The sequence below is a fragment of the Odontesthes bonariensis genome, chromosome 19, assembly GCF_027942865.1.
Source record: "Odontesthes bonariensis isolate fOdoBon6 chromosome 19, fOdoBon6.hap1, whole genome shotgun sequence".
NCBI lineage: Eukaryota > Metazoa > Chordata > Actinopteri > Atheriniformes > Atherinopsidae > Odontesthes > Odontesthes bonariensis.
In genome coordinates, this window is record NC_134524.1 from 5,937,117 (window position 1) to 5,959,121 (window position 22,005).

A 22,005-nucleotide genomic window follows, 5' to 3' on the forward strand; every position below is an offset into this window, starting at 1 on the left:
CATATTTAAAAAACTGATGTAACTGAGCTGATGATGGAAAGCGTGATAGGATGTGGTCATGTGCTTGTGCAGATCTATTCTGCTGGAGGTGTTGGTTAGTCTTTTCTCCAGCAGTGTGTGCATCTGAATGCACCTGAAATGTCCCAGGTAGGTGGAGTATGAGGAGCTAAAAATAAATTGGTATAATCAGCACGGTAGGTACTTCTTGTATGGATGGATATGAGGCAATGCATTCCTGTGACAAATTTTGAGTGTATACGACACATTCTTTATCCATGAGGCGTTTTTATGTGTTGGGCACACCGTGAAATAACAAGCGAGGAACAAACTGAGGAATCTGCTGCCACAGCTGTACAATCTGTAGGCACCATTAACCCCCACACCCTGACACCAGCGATTACCGGGCAGCTCTCCTACCTGAACAGGTGGGCGTTTTTCTTATTGGCTGCCCTGCTGTCACATGACACACACAGATAGAGTAGTGGGAAGCGGTGGACACGTGCACAAGAACACACCAGGGAAAACAGATGATGGCAGGAGAGACAGGAAAGACACACGATAAAGACAAAGGTTCATCGCACAGGTGATCACGCAGAGCAGGGAGACATCGTCAGTATGGTAATGGAGAGCAGTAACACACACAATGAGCTACAGTACAGCAGAGATAACGCTACACACAGCAGGTGAAGAGAAATGTGACATCTGAGCAGGAAATATAGATTAATCTCACAAAAAACAGACATTACAGAGAAACTGTTTGTTTCAAGTTAGTGTGAAATTAAAATTCCTACAGTATTTCACCCCGTCTGAATCCCAATAGCAGCTTTATCAACCCTCCTAAGTTAACGTGTCTGACTTGTTCTTCCCACAGCCTGACTGAACTTCATTGTGATAAAGTGAGTCAAAAGGCTGATCTGGGAACACACCGCATTTTTATGCAAGGCGTTGAGACGCAATGGAACTGGAACTGTGTAAGTGTACTGGATGCGAACCTCATACCTGTCCAGTGTGGAGGTGGGTTGGCGGAGACTCATGTCTGCAGCCCTGTGACACTCCTCTGCTTCCTCGGTGTGGGATAAACACTGTCACTGGGCCTCTTTTATCATCATCATCATCACCATCTCTTTCCTCCTCAGTTTGCAGTCCACACAATGGGGCTATCTGTTGCGCTTTGATCAGATCTTCAGGCTACTTGGAAGTTGGTTCAGATCAGACACAGTGTCCCTCATGTTCCCATCCACACAAGCAGTTCCAGTAGGGTCAGTGGGATTTTAAAAGAAAGTGCTGCTAAAACTAACACTCAAATCCTCAAAGTATTCCCCAGTTAGTGGTTGAAAACATATATAACATTAACTATAAGTTATTTGATGTGGTGGCTTTGCTATAGTGGAAATGAATAAAAAACAAGCCTGACCCTCAAGGGTCATCAAACATGAATGAATGGCTGATATGTCTCTCTGTCAACAACACCCCATGCCTTTTAATGCCAGTGTAAGCCAAATTCACTGAAAGATGAGCTCAAAGTAACTACTTCAACACGTAAAACCGAGCTACAGAGAACAGCAACACGATTAACTCGAATATCTAGTAATAAGCTGCAGCCAAAAACTCAGACTTGTTTACATGTGGAGCTTTCAGCAGACGTGCCTACCCAAATAATCTTACTTTGTTCATCCCCCAGTCGTATTGCATTGACTATGTTTAAATTTAAGGCAAATGCCCCTGTGATCTTATCTAATTAACTACGATGTGAGGAGAGCTACATCTAGTCAGCGTTAGCTTGCTGAAGATAGCACTAAAAATAGGCCGCATTCAACCAGCGACATGGCGTTAATGCTAACGCCGACTCTAAGATCTGCGTACCCGGCTTGCAACTGCGCCAACGAGCCTACGAGCTAGCTAGCTAACCAGCTATGTCTGGCAGACGAAAGCACAGCATGGTTTTAGCTGCATGCGAATAAATGGATTTTAAATGTATGAGACTGTCGGAGACTATGTAAATACCAGCCCGGTGTTTCCAAAAATCCAGGCTTCGTGCAAATTCAGACATAAAGTTGCACGTTAGCGAGTTAGCTTGAAGGCATTCCAGTAGAGCTCCACCTTACAGCAGGTCTTCTTCCCATAATACAGATGTAACTCAGGACTTGCTTCCCTCTTTTGGTGAACAAGAGGAATATAAACTTGACTACTGTCTTCGTCGCTTATATTTTTTGTCTTTTTACTCCCGTTTCTTAGGATAATGGTGCTGCTGGCTGTGTTGTTATCCTGCTGTCCTGACTGCTTTTCCACCACGAACAAAGTCGAAACAGCGCCCTCATCGGGAAGGATATGTGTACTGCAGGTAGTTTGCTCGCAGGCTTCAGTAAACAGGCGTAGAAAAGAGATGTTTCATCCAAAAAGTACTAGACAACTTTAAAGAAGCCCATTTCTGCCACTCTCAAAATTCTAACTTATTATCTCAACAGTTACTTTTTATATTATCTTTTTAAAAGATCACATGAATGTCCTGAGTGTAATCTTGGAAGTTAGAGCTGGGAATGACATCACGTCCCAGTTGACTGTGTTCCAGTTGTGAGTCAGAAAACCAACAGGATTAACTCAATGTTTTGCTAACTGACCAGGCTACCTATTAACAGCAATTCAAGCTGATAACAAAAAATGCTGTATTTCACATAATACACCAGAGCAATGTGTTAAATGATAGAAGCTGGAAAAATGCCATATGTGTGACTTATTAAGTGTGACAAAATATGATAATAAACTGTTTATTACTACCACTATGAACTTTTTGTATGCAAGGGGCAGCCATGTTGGATTTTAAAGGCAGGGTTCGTGAGGTTCCTCTGACTTTCAGAGTCAGAAATCTGACTTGAGGCGGCGTTCTTCTTTCATTTTTATGAAAAATAACTCAAAAACTCAGCGTGCCATTGACATGCCTCTAAACCAGCAAGGAAAGTCATCACAGTTATGACCAGGAACTCAGAAACTCAGACTGGGCCACTGGTTTGCTTCTTGTCCAGCAAGGAAAGTAGCCGCAAAGTTGCCACATCGGTACGTGAGTAAGCCAGCATGGCGGAACACAATACTATAATCAACAACACTGTTATCTCTCAGCTGAATCCACAAAACCGGCTCACTGTGTGAGCAGTGCACACGTTAACTGATTCTCCTCTGTCTGGTCTTTGGGAATCACCCCATGGGAACAGTGGCTTGACAAGCCATCCTTTTTGGTTCAACAAGGTCTAAAAAGGGCTTTGGTAACCCCAAAGTTTGACTAAATATCATAAAATTTTGAGATACTATCTCAAATGATAACTTAGCATGGGCTTCGCACCCGTGGGGGATGGGGGAGTTTCGGCAACCCCACTTTTACAGCAAGATGATTTCACCCCCCCCACATTTTCCAAAGAACTGTTCGCTCCATGGATGTATTATATTAACGGTTTGCCCACCCTCGTGGTGCACCAACGTACAATGTGTTTTAAAGACTCTGTACCCTCTTTAGAATAATTCCATCCAGATTTGAGCAGTCTAACTATTGTAGTTTCTATACAGGACCTAGTTTAGAGTGATGAGAATACAAAAAAAGCAGTAAAATGGCCCTGTTCGGCATTTTCACAAATCAGAAAAAGTCTTCACAAATCCCAAACAAGGTTTTAAGAAATCTACAGCCTCTTTAGAACAATTCTATCCAGATTTGAGCGGTCTAACTATTGTAGTTTCCATACAGGATCTAGTTTAGGGCGATCAAAATGCAAAAATGCAGTGAAATGGCCCTTTATACCCATCCATTTAATTTGCGAATCGGAGGCTGGCGAATCGGATGCCAACTTCAGCGTCGTGTCTCTGGGCTTGATGTGGCGCTCATGTGCCACCCCTGGAACACCCCCACATTTAAAATCACTGCTCCACCCCTGCTTATAAGTTATCCCAAAATTAAACAAATAAAATGCTTTTTTTTTTAAATAGCATTCAGAAATACTGAACGACTATCACAAAATCTTGACAATTTTTTCATCACATTTGCATAAATGGACTTTCATTATATTCAAAGTGTAGCAAGGTAAGTAAAGCTTCACCCCCCCAAAGTATTACCATTTACACTTTGCTCAGGTACTGTAAATCACAAATGAGACTTTTGACGAATTTTATTCAGGATTGCCATCAAGAAAGATTTAAATTTTATGCAAAAATATCCTTTCATAGTGCAGTAGGCAATTCAGCCACAAAGTGAAAGGTTAATGTGTTTTCTTACCACAGGTAGCTCTATTCTGTGCACTTTTTTTTTAACCCAGACTGATAAAAGCGCTGAAGTTTGAATTACACTGATTATGCCCACACTTTGTGATCCTCAAACATAACAGATTAGTTCATTTAGCTAATTTGAGGAAATGTCAGACATTGCAACACGTACGTTTAAATAACATTATAATGAGGGAAGTGGATCCCAGATAGTAAAACTCTTTTGGCCCATATCCGGCCCAAACCTGACATGTTCATCCGGCCCACATACAGCATGGAATGATGGCACTTGGGCGGTCCGCTCATGTTTGCCAAAAGTGGGCCACAACCAAGCCATCACAATGCCAGATGTCAGCCAAAAACAGACCAAATAAACCAGCACTCAACCGGATGTGGGCGACTGTGCATTTTAATTCTGTCCAGCACTGGTTTACACTCTATGACCTTGACTAACCTGCACACTTAGGGAGTCACAACCATGATAAAATGTTATGTCAAATATGAAAACATAGAATAATGGTCTGAATTTGTGGCTACATGCCATTATGGTACCCCTAGATACTGTTTAAATGGTGGCATGCAGTGGTCCATTCTTGTTGGGACTCATCTTGGGGTCTAAGATGAGGAAACCTACTGAAGAAAATACAATGGCAAAACAAAACAAAATCCAGGCCAAAGGAACAGAGTTGTTGACCTACAAAAATCCAAATCCGTCTTGTGGCCCTTTAAGAAATACACAAAAGAACAGATTTAGTTGATTCAGTAAAGCATTACTGTGGTTACTGTATATGGTGGCAGTGAAGTGCAAAGCACAAAACCTCGTCTGGAGACCAAACAAAAAAGGCCCGGTGAAATTATTTAAAGTTATACATTATAATATTGTGTTGATGCCATTCAAAACTTCAACTTGAAAAACTAGTCTGTTTTTAATTACAATTAATCTGAAGATATAGTTGATATTATGCCTGACCACTGACCCAATATCTGCTTGCTCAACCTCATTCGTGGCAGTGAAAAAAAACTCACATCCGGATTAGTCGTTGCTAACTTGCTTTATATCGGCCAAAGCTGGGCCGTATTTGTTTTGGGGATATTTGGCCCAAATGTAGCCTTGACTACATGGGCCAGTTTAGGCTCACACAGTGGCGGATCTAGGATATTTCTGAGCCATTAAGGGGCTACAGTGTTCATAGAGGGGCCATGTATTTGTCCAACACCCTTGCACACAATTCCGTTTTGGTAAGGTAACGACGAAGTGCCGAGAGGGACATAAAGCACTTCGAATCGCGTTTTCCCCAACTCCAGGCCTTTTTTTCTTTTTTTCTTTTTTTCTTTTTTTTTCTTAGTGCACCGTTCCTGGAGATACTGCAATACCAGGTCAATGGGTGGAGTGGACGGAGCAAGCCCCTATTTCATCTCCCTGTTCCAAAAATCAATTTAATATATGGTCCCCGGGTAGGGAATGTATCCCTAACGCCAGGCCTGGAAGCGGAAATGACGTCATTTTGACGTCACGTCCGCTACCGGCGCTAATGGTAAATAGATTTTATCTCGTAAATTATCCCATTAATAATTCATTGATTGTTACCAAACTTCTGCCGTAGTACACATAGGCCCTTAACTCACAAAACGAGGCATTAGAAAGTTTGTAAGTTTACCGGGAGTTTATTTAAAAGAACACTTTCCAGATAGCAACTACACACTGCTGCTAACGCTACCGCTGCATCAACGTCACTTCCGGTAACTCCCGGAATATGATTTGCACACCAAAGGCTATGTCAACTTCTGTTATCTGACATGTTATCTGTCATCTGTATTTATAGTGTTGTTGTATGTGTGTTATGTAATCCTTTGTACTGTGTGTCTTGATGTCTTTTTGTTTGTATGGACCTTGAGTCTGAAGCTATAGCTTCTTGAATCTGGACACATACCGCCTGCCGTAGTTCAAGAAGTTGCAACGCACGTTTGAAAACGCGAGGCGCTAGAGAGCAAATTCATTCGACTTTGCAAAATAAAATTGCACCACTAGATGGGGGAAGAAATTACATAGTGTCCCTTTAATTAAACACTTAATTAAAAAACTCCTTACCAATTTTACATGCATTTTTACTGTACATAGACAAAATGCTCTCAAACACACACTGCGTGGGAGAAAATCCAGCATTTTATTTCATTTTTTAAAACCTTTTTACTGTTTCACAAATACTGTCAGTTCAAAACATCTCTCTCACAAACATACACAAAGTTGCATGTGGGTGACTACTGTACATTTCACTCCTCTAAAACAGCATCATTCTTCGGTTTTTGTGACGGGAACTGAACAAAAGACAGATGAGTGACAGGACAGGAGCATGTCAGGGGGCTAATCAGATTTCAGCTGGGGCCAATGCCCCTGTGGCCCCGCCCCTAGAACCGCCCCTGGCTCACATCTGTTTTGTCCGGGCCAGAAGAATGCCTACAGTGCCGGATCGTTGCCTCAAGTGGCCCACATCCGCATGCTATCTGGGATGTGATGCAATTGTTAAATGCTAAAAAAAAAAAAAAGAAGAAAGACTTACTTTTATTAAGGTACATTTTGAAACCTCCCACCCAACTACCGATGGGAATAAAACATTACTATGGGAATAAAACATTACTATGGGAATAAAACATTACTATGGGAAGAAAACATTACTATGGGAATAAAACATTACTATGGGAATAAAACATTACTATGGGAAGAAAACATTACTATGGGAATAAAACATTACTATGGGAAGAAAACATTACTATGGGAAGAAAACATTACTATGTGAGTAAGTGACGTTGGTATGAACACTTGAGAAGAGGAACCGCGATGACCTAACTGGGTTTCAACACTTTACCAAATATGGGCGGCGCGGGGCGTGGGACCGTTTCTGCTGTGAGGAAGGCACCGTGGAGGAGATGCGAGAACACACGGAAACTAAAGCCCGCAGCTGGAACCTGGCCGAGAGCTCCGAGCCGAGAAAAAGGTAAGCTCAACCCTCAGAGAAACGTTTTTTTTTTTTTTTTGCCCTCTTAATGAGTAGACTTTGCAGGTAGGAGCTGGCTATTATCATGGTTTATTTTCGGAACAGAGTCCTGGCATACCACTGGGCGTGGTATGTCCGCTATTCGGGCAGGGAAATGTCAGTTATTATTGTTGTTATGCATCTAATTCTGCAGGACATAGAAGTATAATGATCCGTGTTCTTTATAATGCCGTGTTTTCCGGAGCTGATATCCAACAGAAGGTGTAACAAGTTGGCTGTAGAAGGAGCTCAGGTGTGATTCGTTGTTTTCACTCTTTTGAACACCAAAACACTTTAAAAACTGATTTAACTATTATATTTCATTGGAATAAAGCTGTTGAGTAGTCACGTCCTGTAGTATCGAACCAACGCCGCAAACCAAAACCTTCAGCAAAGAGGCCACAGTCACCACACAGCCACAGTTTCCTCAGTGTGCTGCAGCTGCTGAGCTAACTGGAAACTCTCAGTAATAAAACTGTAATAAAAAAAAAAAAATCATAATAAATATATATAATGAAAAAAATTGAATCAAAAAGTAAGAGTTTTGCTGCTCAGTTCTATCAACTAACTGCAGCCGTGTTAAGCTCTAACTGTAATTCTGGGCTTGGTTCTCATCGTGTTGAGGAGAAAAAAAGAAGATTACGTGCTCATTTGGTTTGTTTTGTTCGAAGGGGTTCCTGGAGACATGCTATTAGCTGCTTCCTGTGTGTGTGTGAGAGCCTCGTTACACAGAACAGGAAGTGTGGTACTAGATTTAAAGGCTAAAGAAGTTTGCAATTTTCAAGGATTGGCTGAGAGCACGTTCCCTCTCAACAATGCATTGTCCATAACTGTCCATAATCTGTTAAGTTAAGGAAAGCACTCAAACGATGCTATTTTATTCATTTCTCTAAAGTAATCACATAGCTGCACACACACCCGGTACATTTCCTCCCTTCTGTTAAACCACATCCTCCTGACATATGTGTGCATTAAACTTGAACACGGATATTTCTTTCTTGCTCTTATTCTATCTCAAAAAAAGAAATGAGGGGATATTATTACCTTTTTATTATATATTATCTTATTATATTATTATTATATTATATTATATTATATTATTATTTTTTTACATTACCTTATTATATATTATATTATTATTATCTATTTATTATTATTATCTAATATTGAGGGGGATATTATTATTTACTATTTATCTTCAGATAAATAGTACAAACTTTGTACTATTTATGTTTGTACTATTTATGTCCAAATGGAGTAAGAGCCCTTTTGGTCACTAATTGGGTATGTCACCTTTCAAAGAAACTAAATTAATACTGGATGTATGATAAGGGTTGTCTTATGAATCACTTGATGTATGACTCATGAACGATTTCCGAAATGCGATGGTGTTTATCTCCATGTTGACGGGGATCTTTGTGTCTGAAATAAAAGTAAAGTAAGTCTGTATAACACTGATCTGATCTCAACTCTAAATTTACATGCTGTGGACACAAGAGGGCAGCAGCGTCAAACTCACGTTACTCATATTTCTCTTCCTTTTTGGGACTTTCCAGCTTCTTCTGACTTCCCTGCAGACACAGGTCACGGCGGGAACAGGAAACCTCACGCATTCCTTTGTCTTTACACAACCTAACTTTGAGTCAAGACACGTTAGTCAAGAATGAACAACGTATCAAACGCTAAATTTACAGCTCCCGGGTTTTTTATGACGAAGACTGACAAGACAATTTTTTCATCAGTTTGAAGTAAATCACTGTTGCTTAACTTAACTTATGCTGTCATATTTCTACCAACTTTTCTAACTATATTTATTTCATTTGTGCAGATAATGTGACACATGTCGGCAGAGCTTGTTATAGGATCTCGTACGCAGTCTAAGACTCATCTTCAGCTTTTCTGGACTACAAAAAGCTCCTTTCACCTCCTAACAGACTGTGACATCCCATCATGCCTCTCATCGTGTTCCCCACCTCGCAGCTGCTTTGGGTGCGAGTAGCTGCCCTTTTGTTCACCTGCGTTGCGTTCAGCGTTGCAGCTCATGGAGCCCTTTTGCCCCACGGAGGCATGGCCGACTGGTGCATCTTCTGCTGGGCGTTCAGCTTCGCCTGCACCCTGCTGATTCTGCTGGTGGAGCAATTTGGCCTCCAGGCCCGAGCTCCCGTGTCCTGGTCCAACTTCCCCATCACTGTCGCCTGCTATGGTGCCCTCCTCTGCCTCTCCGCATCGATCATTTTCCCAGTGTTCTTCCTCAAGGACTCTCCGCGCCACGGTGACGTCCGCGACCATCGCATCACCTCCACAGTCTTCTCCTGCCTGGCGACGGTGGCCTACATGTGGGAGGTGAGCCTGTCCAAAGCCAGGCCCGGAGAGGTTGCGGGTTACATGGCTACGGCTCCAGGCTTAATGAAAGTGTGCCAAACCTTTGTGGCCTGTCTTATCTTCATCCTGGTTAGCGACCCTGTGTCATACAACCAGCACGCTGCGCTGAAGTGGTGCATGGCTGTGTACTGCATCTGCTTCATCCTCTCCATGGCTGTGGTGGTGCTGTGCGTGGGAGAGTGCACCGGCTGTCTCCCCATCCCGTTCTCCAAGTTCCTGTCGGCGTACGGCCTGTTGGCGGTCATCATGTATTTGACGGCCACCATCATCTGGCCAGTGTTTCAGTTTGACAAGCAGTACCGGGTTGGATACAGAGATTCCAGGAACCTGATCGCTGTGTCCGTGCTCACTGCCCTCAACTTCCTGCTTTACCTCGCTGACCTGGCCTACACCGCCAGATTAGTGTTTGTCAGCGTGTGAGGAGATGAAGAACACAAACGCAGCTGCTAAGAGCTTGGGTGTGTTTTGCTGAGCAAAAAAATCTTGACGAAAAAAAAAGACACATTGCATCGTTTTTTTTTGCATATTTTTCAAATGCTTAAATTAGACGTGTCGATGGAGGGAAGCACCAAAAGTGTGTTTGTGCATGTTGGTGTATGAACAGATGGCTACAGTACAGTATTTAACTTTGAATGTGAAGTGATGTGTGTTAAATGTGTAACAAAACATGAATGGAAAACAGTATTAGAATATAATAGTGAACACACTGGATCACAAGGGAATAACTTTTAAATTTGATCATCACAGCTCAACATGAAAGATTTATTTTGTGTTCTTTATTACCTTTTATTACTTTTATAACAACTGAAATCAATAAATGTTTTACTTAAAAGATGGAATCTGGGACCTTTATTGATGTTTTTGATCACCTTGTAGTCAGTGAGAAAAGGAAAGGGCATACAAATGGAGATGTGATGCAAACAGGCTGCAACAGGAAATACAAAGGAAGTCTGAAACTCATACCCCCACACTGTGAGTGCTCTATCGATGCAGACGTTCGACAGTTCGGATTCTTCAGTCAAACATAAATGGAAAAGCTAATGATTCCTGAAAAAGCCCCCCTTAACTGGCAGCTGTTAATAAGGGAGATGGGCTTTGTATCTGATATTATAAGATGCCACTGCAGCGGTTACAGCTGATTAGCGAGTGCTGCCCTGATTTGAAACTTTCACACTGAAATATTAGTCTTTCTGTTACAGTAGAGTGCAAACAAATTAGTTTTGGCGTAGTTTTTTTTTTTTATAAATGAATAAACCAAGGTGTAACAAGTCCAGTTTATGGAAAATTAGATTTACTTTATTCTAAAAGTTTTCAATTTGTTTCTACTGTAGTAGACTGCAGCCTGTCATAATTACAGTGCACCTCAGTTGTGGATACATCTGAAGTCTGGATGATAGAGAATGCCTCAAACTTTTCATTGTGCTTTAAGTGGAGAAATAGAAATTCTCCAGCTGAAACCATCAGCAGAGAACTGAAATATTGTAGATAGAGGCTATAAAATTCGCCATTTGCCTTCACAGATGATGACCAGCGTTCCACAGGAATGAAATCTGAACACTATGTTTGTAAAAGTGAGATTCTGGAGAAAAGGAACAGGGACAGAAGACATACTTCAGACATACTGGTGAGAAAAGAGAAGAAATGGCGAGATTATCAGCGACTTGGACAGGACTGACAATTTCATTAGCGTGTATAAAGTACAGCAAGGCTAGCAGAGGGTTTGAACCACTTTTCATCAATGTCTTCGTGTCCTTATAAGTTGAAATGAAGAACCACAACGATCCTACTGTCTATACACATTTAAACCATTTACACATTTTGGCGACAACAAGACAAATACAACTACCAGACTAAGACCAGAACAGCAAGACTTACTTTGGAAGACCAATGACGCAACAACAACATAAATAACTTAAATACAAAGGGGAAGAAGAACAGGTGAAGAGAGGGAGGAGAAGCTCAGGAGAGGGGAGTGAGCAGAACATGGATTGGTGGGGAAAACACCAGGAGGCAGGGATGAACAAACAAGACAGAGGTGTGAGGAATCAAAAACGAGCAGGAAAAAGACAAAGACAGTAAGTAAATATGGAACAGAACACAAGAGGGCAACCACTACAAAAATAAAACAGGAACTATATAACAGAACCAAGAAAGGAAATAACAGAACCATGATAACAGATAACACAGATAACCCTAACTAAAATATAATATGTCAACAGCTAGCTAATAATAATTACTTGTAACTTTCTGACAAGTATACTCACTCTCAACGTAACTTAAACCTAATCATCATATTATGGAATGTAATGTTATCTTTCACTAATGTCATCAAATACTCTCTAAAGTAATATTAGTACAATTGAAAAACAATGCTTACTGTACTTAGATGTGTGATGGGAGCTGTGCTGGGCTGTGAAATGGTAAATGCGTGTGGGTCCTGTCTGACCCATGTGTGTAAACTTGATGTAGAAATACAAAAGCTGTGCTTCTTCATAAAGTAAGAGAGCAAAATAAAGATTTGAGCTGAACAAAAACAAGATATTTACTGCATACTTGGAATAGAAAATTATTAATGATTTATTTATTTCAAAGATATATCATAGAAACACTCAGTCAAACATGAAGTAACATAGAAAATGAATGCGGGTCATTTTTGAGGTAGTGATACAAAAAGAGTTTTTATTCAAAAAGTAAGAAAGGAAAAAATAAAATAAGGATGCATGATGATTGAAAACAAGTTAATTGAGGAATACCTTGAATATTGAATGATTCAGTTAATTTATTCCAAAGATATGGAAAATGAAAACTCAGCCGGGTCACTTTTGACCCATGTTGCGCCTCAAAGGGTTAATAAAGATTTAAAAAACAAAAGTTTTAAAATTCGCAATCCAGAGTGTCGCAGGAGAGTGACGTCAGTGGCCGCTCTTCTTCTGGGTTATTTGGGCTCCCTGACACCATCGCGCATTCCTTCTTAGGTGCTGTTTACACATACCCGGGTATTTTGAAAAACGAAGACCTTTCCCTTCGTTTGTGCCTTTCGTTTATACACAAATGGAGTTTTTTCCTCCGAAAACAAAGCTAAAAAAAAACTCCAGCAAAAGTGGAGATTTTTTAAAAACTCCGTTTGGCGTTTGTGTGTAAACTGGTTGAAAGAGACAAAAACAGAGTTTTCAGATTGGAATGCGGAGTTGTCGTCATAGTACAGAGCCCCGCCCCTATCCGCCATATTGGCAGGATGCTAGCGTGATAACGCCATTCATTGTTTATCTGGCAAGCATGGAGGTACTAGCAGCATTTCTGTTGTTGAGAGCTATACTCGCTTGTGTGATTTTGAAAATTACAGTCATACAATGTATTGAACAATAAAGACATTTTTCACGGCGATAGCAGTTTTATAGTCCAGCGCAACGTGTAAAAGTAGCTCAGTCTCGCTATCAGTCCACACACATGAGCCTGGCGCCATATTTTCTTCTTGAAAAGGATCCGGAAGTTCTTCCTGTCAGCGGTTCTCTATTAGGCTTCTGATTGGCTTGTGTGGAATTCTCATTGTTCTAACACTGCCACCGTCAGGCTTGGCGTAATTTAACAGCTCCTGATAGCGTATCAATGTAGACGTGTTTTTTTTTTTAAAACGGGGCTGTGTGCACCAAGTTTTTTTTTAAAACGAAGGTTAGAAAATATGCGTTTATCAAAATACCCGGGTATGTGTAAACAGCACCTTAGAATTACCTTCCCATGTGAAGTTGAATACAATTTCTGAATCAGATTCCCGTGACGGACTTCTGCAGATTATAGAGAACTTGGCTGCATACTCTGCCGTCACAGATACCGATGTCAACGAAGTTGCCCTAGCTAACCTGCTCTCAGGCCTTTGGCGACTCGACGCCGCAGTGCCTTAGAGGGGACCAGAGTTGCAGATAGCAGCGTCCATAGCAACCACCTTAACAACGGTAGAAAACGTGATATTCTTACGTTTTTTCAAGGAGATACCAAAATCTTCGGCGAAACTAATAAACGAAAGATCGTCTACATTCTCTGAACGAAGATTCTGAAAATATTATGCATAGTTCTCGCTGGAAATTCCATCTAAATGCATACAAATGCAGATGCTTTCTTAAAATATTATGTTTTTCACAGAAAAAAGGTTGACAGTCGGCCATTTTCGTTTTTTAGCTGAGGGAAACTTGATAGTCACGTGACCTGGTTGCGAAGCAATGTAAATGAATAGGCCAAATCAGAGCTATAGAGTAATATCACACCACTCTGGGCCAAATAAAACGTGGTATTGTCACAATTTTGGGGGCCAAATTGTGACAATACCATGTTTTCCCTTGTGGACCAACGTAGCTATTACACGTTTTTCTGTGAGACTGGGTTGTGTGTGCAGGTGAGCCCAATTTTTTTTTTGTTTAAATAACTTTATTTGCAACAAAGCAGAATAACGACATATAAATGTGTACATAACGTCAAAAAACAAACAAAAAAAAAACAGCCAAGGGGAGCATAAGGATAATAATAATAATAAGAGAATGCAGGTGAGCCCAAATAACCCAGAAGAAGAGCGGCTACTGACGTCACTCTCCTGCGCCACTTGGGATTGCGAATTTTAAACCTTTTTTTTTATAAATATAAATCTTTATTTAGAAATTCAATGCAGTACATTGCAAAACAAAACTGTGTAATTACAACCGCCAGGGGGCTACAAACATTCAGAGGCAGTATTTCAGAATGTCAAATTACACAAATACATTAAAAAGAGCGCATAAATCAAAAGTCTTAATGGCTTTCATATTAATAGAATGTCTAATAGTTTTAATATATTGTTTGACCTCATTATCAAAGACAGAAAGGAGTGGTTTTTGATTAGTGTATCGACATTTGTGAATATGCCATTTGGCTAAATATATAATAAGATTAATGATATGCATTTTATTTTTATTTTTTCGCAGATGGATAGTCAGTGAAGCCAAACAATATATGTTCAAAGCAAAAGGAAAAATGTGGTTCAATACAAGTGGAAATCAAGTTGCAAATATCTTCCCATAATTTGGTGGAGAAGGGGCAAGACCAAAATAAATGAAATACATCTTCAGGGTGTCTTTCACAGAAAGGATTGCAAATTGAAATTTGAATGATGGAACATTTTTTGCAGGGGCGGGCATGAAAACGAAAAAGAAATGTCCTTTTCTTTATCATTTTAATTAAGTTACAAAATGAGCAGTCTTAAAGAAGAAAATGAAAATGCAGTTAAGATAATTTATCCATTTTATTTTGTAGTCAAAAAATGCAGCTACATTCAAAAAATGAAAAGGCATTTCTGTTAATGCATTTTTATTTGCATCATGGTACAGATTTGGAGATTATTCAGATTCTACCTGAATAAGGTTGAAAGGTAAAAAAAAAGAGAGAGAAAAAGGCTACTTGATGTTTAAGGAAATACTGTTTAATAGTTTACTGTGTAAAATGTGGTATATTACATAACCAGATTAATATTACTGAAGCATCTCTGTGCAACCAGCAAGTCACTGTTGTAGCTGCTTGACAAAGAGCTCTAGTTTTTCATTACAGCGTATAGTTTTATTTTATATATGGGAACACTAGATAAATCTGAAGAGTAAGGAGATGAATAAACAAACTGATCATTTTCTGAAATATGTATTCAAATAAAAGCGAGAGATGGTGGTGGTGGGAGGGGGAGATTTAACTGTTAATTTTACCGGTTTAGCTAAACTAGTTTGAAAGCATTGGTTTAATCTATCTGTCTGAGTACAGGCACACTCACCCCTGGCACGAAATGGTTTAGTCCACCTTCACCAGGCTTTTTATGGTGCGCGCATTTTTTTTTTTTTTTTTAAGCATGCGCATTTAAAACGTGTCCGGATCAATACTTTATTAAAAGTATCGTTACTTTTATTAATCTGCACTAATTACGTGCTAACATATACTTTTTAAACACAGTACTTGGTTATTTCCATTCACAGGACCTATTCCCCGCCAGTTGGCAGGGACTAACTGACATCTCCTTCTGCCAGTGAGGGGAACTGCGGGTGTATCAATGCGCCCCTTCTTCAGACACACGGACGCCCAGTTCAACTGAACAAATACTCTATAATAAATAAAGAATAAGAAAGATAATCTGAGATTTGGAGTCTGAAAACTTGGTGTTGGATCGGAATGAGAATTAGTGGTGTGAAATATCACTAGTGAGTGGGAATCCTGCAAGTCATTCAGAAAGTGAAAGTGCCAGTGCAGAGGATAAAAGGCAAAAACACACCGGGCTGATTTTACTTCGCGCTTTCGCTTTTAATACAGAGGCTGGTGAGTAAATATGATTTCTCTATGATATTTTGCATTAACTGTCACCGGTGCTGAGCAGAGCAGACAGTCACTTTTAAAGCTTTTGTTTTGTCAAAAATAATCCTCAGCTGCAGCTATCTGCATGAGTGGATCAATCATGTTCGATGGGTGTGATATATCTACTGCTACATTAGTCATGCAATCGAAAATTAAATGTTTGTGACATAAGTGTGGGGTATCCAGGAGGGCTCATTACCGCAGTCCTTTTAAATCCGTCTTATCAAATGTAATAGACTTCTTTGTATTAAACGTTTAACTTTCTGTTTTCTCTTCTAACTGTGCAAACAGACAAAGCTGAAAAACAAAAGTGATTTTCGAAAGACACATTTTAAGTTGAGGTAAGCCTCCCTTAAGTTGAATTTGAAAACTATTAAAACCACTTGGACTGTCCCTACACTGAGAAATATGTGCTGTTAAGAAAATAATGAACTAAATTTCTCTGAATTACTGGTTTGAAGTATTTTATTTTGATTTTAAAAATAGCTGCATCCGGATTAATAGTGTCAAGCTGAGAAAACATTAGGCCACAGCAACAGTGAAGAGAGCTCAAGGGTACAGGAACTCTCAGAATGCCTTTGCATTACACCTTAACAACCACCAGATGGAAGCACTGAGCAGTAAAAGGCAGAGAGGGGATTTTTGCTTTATATTTGTCTCTCTCCTCCACCACTTTTTATTCTACATAATGCTACAAAAGATTGGAACTGCCATGGAAAGATTTCACTCAGACTAGCTAGAGTAATATCATTGTCCCTGCATACATGCATATATGCCCTTGAGCAAGGCACTGCACCCCCATGCTGTGATTGGCTGCCTACCGCTCCAGGTTGGCATCTGTCTCTATGAGTGTGTGACCCTGTGCATGTGTGCGTCAACAGGTGCCAACCTGGATGGGTTAAAAGCGGAGGACAAATTTCGTGTTCATGCATGACCAATAAATCTAACCTTAATCTTAATCTTAATGTGAATGACACCTGTAAATGCTGTGCTGAACAGAGTGCCTGAAACATTTAGCTGTATTAAATTCCTGATTATAATAGCCTTTAAATGACTGCAGGTGTGAACACATATAGGCATGCCTCTGCTGGTTTATGTATAAAACTGAAAGAGATTCTTCATGATTCTTGAAGTGTATTTTGCATTAAAACAGTACTATAAGGTGTACAGCCACTTTAGCAGCTATGTCAATCAGAACTATACAAGCGTGCTAATGTAATTAAGCACACTCAGTGGGGTTACATGGCACTGAAAGGATCAGATAATTGGCTAAATTACAATAAGATTGAGTTATTAAGTGCATGTAGACACCTTAAAGGGATAGTTTGCCTCTTTTGACATGAAGCTGTATGAGATCCCATATTTGCCTCCCTTCGTATCACTGCGTGCAGCCACCTGCCGATAGCCGCACCTGTTACGGTGTTTACTGCTCGGTCTGCGCGGTCTACACAGCCCGTAGTGATACCAAGGTAGAGAGAAAATAGCGCCAAGCGATTGTGAGGTCTGACTTTTCCTGGAGAACGATTTTGTGATGCAAATGTATTACTCTTTTGAACGCATATTGTTTTGAGAAGCAAAACGCCTTATTTTTGTGGCCCCAGCCAACTAGCCGGACTACCTTTGTCAACACCAAAACGAGGCTGGAACTCAGCTCACAGGACGCAGCAAGGGGTAAGAAAATGTTCATAAATGATATTTCCAAATATGGGATGTCATACAGCTTCATGTCAAAAGAGGCGAACTATCCCTTTAATCTGACAAGAAACTGGGTCGAATCGAATTACTTGCGATCGGATTAAGACCCCGAGATAACTCGGTTGAAAGTCAAATTAAACGTGTTTGCAGACGGTGAAGCACGTGGTGAATCAGACTTTGCGTTCTGCGCATGCTCGAGATTTTTTCTCGGGGTCGGGAACCGGAAGTTGGAAGAGACGATATTCCTGTTGTTGTCGCCGTCAGAAAGAAACAAACAACGCGATGGAGAATGCTCCGTTGGGCATCGAGTTTGTGCAACAAGCAGCTCATCACAGACCAAATGTAAAGGGACGTAGCTTCATCTTGGTCTGCGTTCTCCATCTTTCTCCAACGCCTGAGTTTGTTGTTGTTGGTGGTGGTGAAGAGGTCAACAGGAAGTGGCTCTATTAGCAACAGTTGGAATGGGTACAGCGCCACCTATCATACCGGGGTATGACACGCTTTGTGCCTCTGATCCGATTCATTCACCGCCATATATCCAAGAAGAATTACCCTTGCTCAACTCATTCTTATTGTAATTTAGCCAAATAATCCGATCCTTTCAGTGCCATGTGACCCCACTGACTGTTTGTCATCATCAGCACCATCACGGTGTTTTTACCTCATATTTTGTGGCTTATCAGCAGTGTTTAATTGATGTATAATCAATGTCAGCCAAAGCAGAAAAAAGTGGTATTCTTGTGTTTTACTTGCAAACCGTGAGATGATTTTTTTTCCACTTTCTTCTCTGTTATTATCTGCATAATGCATTAATACGTTACACATTAAAAGTACTTGATTAAGGTTATGCAAGAAAATACGCAATTAAATACATTTTTATTGTAGAGAACTTCCGCCACATCGCCCGTGTCTCCAGCAACTGTTATGTTTGTCCAGAAGGGATGCTTTGGAGTTACACTCTGTATTCAAAACCAGTGATGAACCCTGATGAAGCGCCAGTATATGACAAGTTGGGATTGAGAGTTTTTACAAGTTATTTGAAATCAATAATCAAGAGTGTCAGAAAAGTTGAGAATTAATGTCCAGAAAATAAATAAAAAAACAAGGTTTAGGCCACCATTAGTCAGGCTTTGTCTTCCTAAAAAGTGTAAAGATGCACATTACAGTGCAGTATACAGTTTCTCATTTCCCTGTGTCTCCTCTTGTTCTAGACCATCTGCTCAACACAAGATGCTGATGGAAAACACCAACGAGATGCTTCAAGCAGCAGAAAAACAAATGCATGACCACAAAATTCAGTCTGCTGATAACAAATCAATGAACTATAGCAGCAATAAGGCCAACAACAAGAACAAGTGGATGAAGTTAACAGGCACAGCCGCAGGAGCGCTGGGGGAGGTTTTCTTGGGGTCAAACGTTGTGGTTTTGCAGGGAATCGCAGGAGGAGGAGCAACAGCAGATGCACAGACGGGAGAGGAGTACTCTGTAAAAGTAGGTGTTTACGATGGACTCATGACAGGACAAGAAGCTGAAGAAGGAGAACCAAAAGTAACTGAAAAGGGAGCCACATCAACAGTTGTAGCACAGAGAGGTAAATAGTGCTCAATGTTTGCAATGTCTTTAAAGCAAAGGATTCTTTGCTTACATCTGGTAACACTGCCAAAATGCTCAAATGAAACTGACATTGGGGATTCTGCATTCATTTCTATTTGTTGTTTTTACTTCTCTAGCACCACCAAGGATTATTCTTCCAGGTACACCTGGAACTCAAAAGTGCATCAAAGGTACCAAAAGATTTAATGTAGAAGCTAATCATATGTACTCCTTTTCTTTTGAGAAAGAATTGACCTGTTTCATTTTTATCTGTCATTGTTTTCTAGTGCTGAAAGCGTACAGGGTTGTCATTCTGGGAGCAAAGGGGGCCGGGAAAAGCAGCCTGGGAAACAGTATATTTGGGGAGAATGTGTTCAAAATAAGTCAAGCTTTCACGCTCTCCGGGGCAAGTGAGTGTCAAGTCGAGTCCAAATCCATCCACTGGAGAAGAATTACTCTGGTGGACACTCCTGGCTTCTCTGACGCACAGCGAGCAGAGCAAGAGTTGAAGGAGGAGATCATGAGGGGTATCACAGAGTGCGCTCCTGGGCCTCATGCTTTTCTGATTGTGCTCAAAGTGGAAAAATCCCCTGAGCTGCAGCAGATTGCTATTGACAACATTTATGATTTTTTCCCAGAGGAAGCTTTCAAATATGCTGCAGTTGTCTTCACTCATGGTGACCAGATCCCTGAGGGAATGATAACTGAAGAGTTTGTGCAACAAAATGAATGTGTCTGTGATTTGGTGAAGAAGTGCAGTGGTCGATACCACTTTGTTGATAATAGATGTAACCAAAAGGGTGACAGCAACAAGTTGCAGATGACACAGCTGCTTCACATATTAGACAAGATAGTGATGGAAAACAAAGGGGCGTGCTACACAATCAAGATGCTTCAAGCAGAAAAGAGAGAAAAAGGAAACAAAAGATCAGTGAGACACCTGCTGCAAGGAGAAACTGACAATAAAGCTAACAACAGTGTCTGTAAGAGTGTGTGGATTAAATTATCAGGTCCTGCAGGAGACACAGTGGCAGAAGCTTTCTTGGGGGCAGCTGCTGGAGTAACACAAAATGGAGACACATCAGCAAATGCAAAAGATACTGGGGAAGAAAGGGAAGAAGAAAGAGGAGAAGAAGAAGAGAAGGAAGCAAAGGATGAAGAAGAGAAGGGAACTAAAGGAGATAAGGCAGTCAAAGAAGGAGAAGAGAAGAGAACAAAAGAAGGAACAGGAGCAGCAGGTGCAGGAGCAACAGGTGCAACTGCAGGAGCAACAGGTGCAGCAGCAGGTGCAGCTGCAGGAGCAATAGGTGCAGCTGCAGGCGTAGCAGGTGCAGCAGCAGGAGCAATAGGTGCAGCAGCAGGTGCAGCTGCAGGAGCAATAGGAGCAGGAGCAATAGGTGCAGCTGCAGGCGTAGCAGGTGCAGCCACAGGTGCAGCAGCAGGAGCAATAGGTGCAGGAGCAACAGGTGCAGCCACAGGTGCAGCAGCAGGAGCAACAAGTGCAGCCACAGGTGCAGCAGCAGGAGCTACAGGTGCAGGAGCAGGAGCAACAGGTGCAGCCACAGGAGCAGGAGCAACAGGAGCAGGAGCAACAGGAGCAGGGGCAACAGGTGCAGGAGCAACAGGTGCAGGAGCAACAGGAGCAGGGGCAACAGGTGCAGGAGCAACAGGAGCAGGAGCAACAGGTGCAGGAGCAACAGGTGCAGGAGCAACAGGTGCAGGAGCAACAGGTGCAGGAGCAACAGGTGTAGGAGCAACAGGAGCAGGGGCAACAGGTGCAGCAGGTGCAGCAGCAGGTCTCAGAGCTACTGGAGTTGCAGCAGTGGTTGCAGCAGGAGTGTGGGAATTAAGCAAGATTATTCCAAAAATTAAGAATCTGTGGGAAAAAATCAAACAAGTTTTTGATTTTTACAAGGTCCTGAAAGAGAATTTTAAAGTCATTCTGCTGGTGGTTGTTTTCTGTTTGTTACTAGTGTTATCTTTCTGTGTCAGAGTACCATTTGTTGGAACCATCCTGTTATCATGTGGAGTATTGGTAATGTTCTTGGTGATAGTGTATTTAATTTTGCTGTTCTAGGAGAATAACCCAGCATTATGCCGTTGTGTTTTAAGTTTAAATTAAAGGGCCACAACAGGTTGTTGCATGAGGCCCAATGTGTTACACTACACACTGTATGTGTTGGCTTTATGTGGCTTGGCTGCATATTATTTTAGTGTCTTGCTTAATCGTAAATTAAGGGGCATCAGTTTGTGCCCCATGCTTTCAAAAGCACTTCAGCACTCATATTTGTCTGAGAATGTTTGGAAAAAGAAAATGCTGACTGTGTATTATTTGTATTTTAGCACTTAAAACGTTTTAACACTTTTTTTCCTTCTTCTTTCAAGCACTTGTGTGTTTACCAAATAAATTGGCTTCATCCACCATCTCTCTTCATTTCATTCTTGGGTGCTGTTTTGGTGCATTTCTCTCTTGCATGTGTTTTGGCGATTGCGTCGCGTGTGCTCAGGTCGTTTTTGTGATTGCGGCAATTTTCTCTTGCAGCGTTTTACTGTTGGATTTGTTTTGCCGTTTGCACGTGTCGGCCACCGTACAGCAGCCCTATTGATGATTCACCGAAGGGATAGGAAGGGAGAGAAAATAGCGCCAAGCGATTGTGAGGTCTGACTTTTTTCTGGAGAATGATTTTGTGATGCAAATGTATTACTC

General features: G+C 41.1%; 3 protein-coding genes and 1 pseudogene across 7 annotated transcripts in view; 2 read left to right on the forward strand and 2 right to left on the reverse strand.

The window, feature by feature from the left end:
* The window catches only part of arhgef11 (Rho guanine nucleotide exchange factor (GEF) 11), a 35,583-nt gene extending 33,286 nt beyond the window's left edge, over window positions 1–2,297 (reverse strand). For all 5 annotated transcript variants that reach the window (XM_075451869.1, XM_075451867.1, XM_075451868.1 and 2 more), the window contains exon 1: window positions 1,000–2,297. In XM_075451869.1, the coding sequence (XP_075307984.1) occupies window positions 1,000–1,034 (35 nt within the window). In that variant the 5' untranslated portion in view covers window positions 1,035–2,297. The remainder of the gene's footprint in view (window positions 1–999) is intronic.
* Window positions 2,298–5,582: 3,285 nt separating this feature from the next.
* LOC142369566 (U2 spliceosomal RNA) lies at window positions 5,583–5,705 on the reverse strand (annotated as a pseudogene).
* Window positions 5,706–7,122: 1,417 nt separating this feature from the next.
* LOC142368624 (myeloid-associated differentiation marker homolog) lies at window positions 7,123–10,495 on the forward strand. The gene is made up of 2 exons (XM_075450833.1): window positions 7,123–7,235; window positions 9,103–10,495. The coding sequence occupies exon 2, from the start codon at window positions 9,225–9,227 to the stop codon at window positions 10,074–10,076; it is 852 nt and encodes a 283-aa protein (XP_075306948.1). The 5' UTR covers window positions 7,123–7,235; window positions 9,103–9,224; the 3' UTR covers window positions 10,077–10,495.
* A 5,212-nt stretch (window positions 10,496–15,707) lies between these two features.
* LOC142368654 (uncharacterized) lies at window positions 15,708–21,700 on the forward strand. The gene is made up of 5 exons (XM_075450858.1): window positions 15,708–15,974; window positions 16,302–16,351; window positions 18,917–19,296; window positions 19,436–19,489; window positions 19,586–21,700. The coding sequence occupies exons 3-5, from the start codon at window positions 18,936–18,938 to the stop codon at window positions 21,373–21,375; spliced, it is 2,205 nt and encodes a 734-aa protein (XP_075306973.1). The 5' UTR covers window positions 15,708–15,974; window positions 16,302–16,351; window positions 18,917–18,935; the 3' UTR covers window positions 21,376–21,700.
* The last annotated feature ends 305 nt before the right edge of the window (window positions 21,701–22,005 follow it).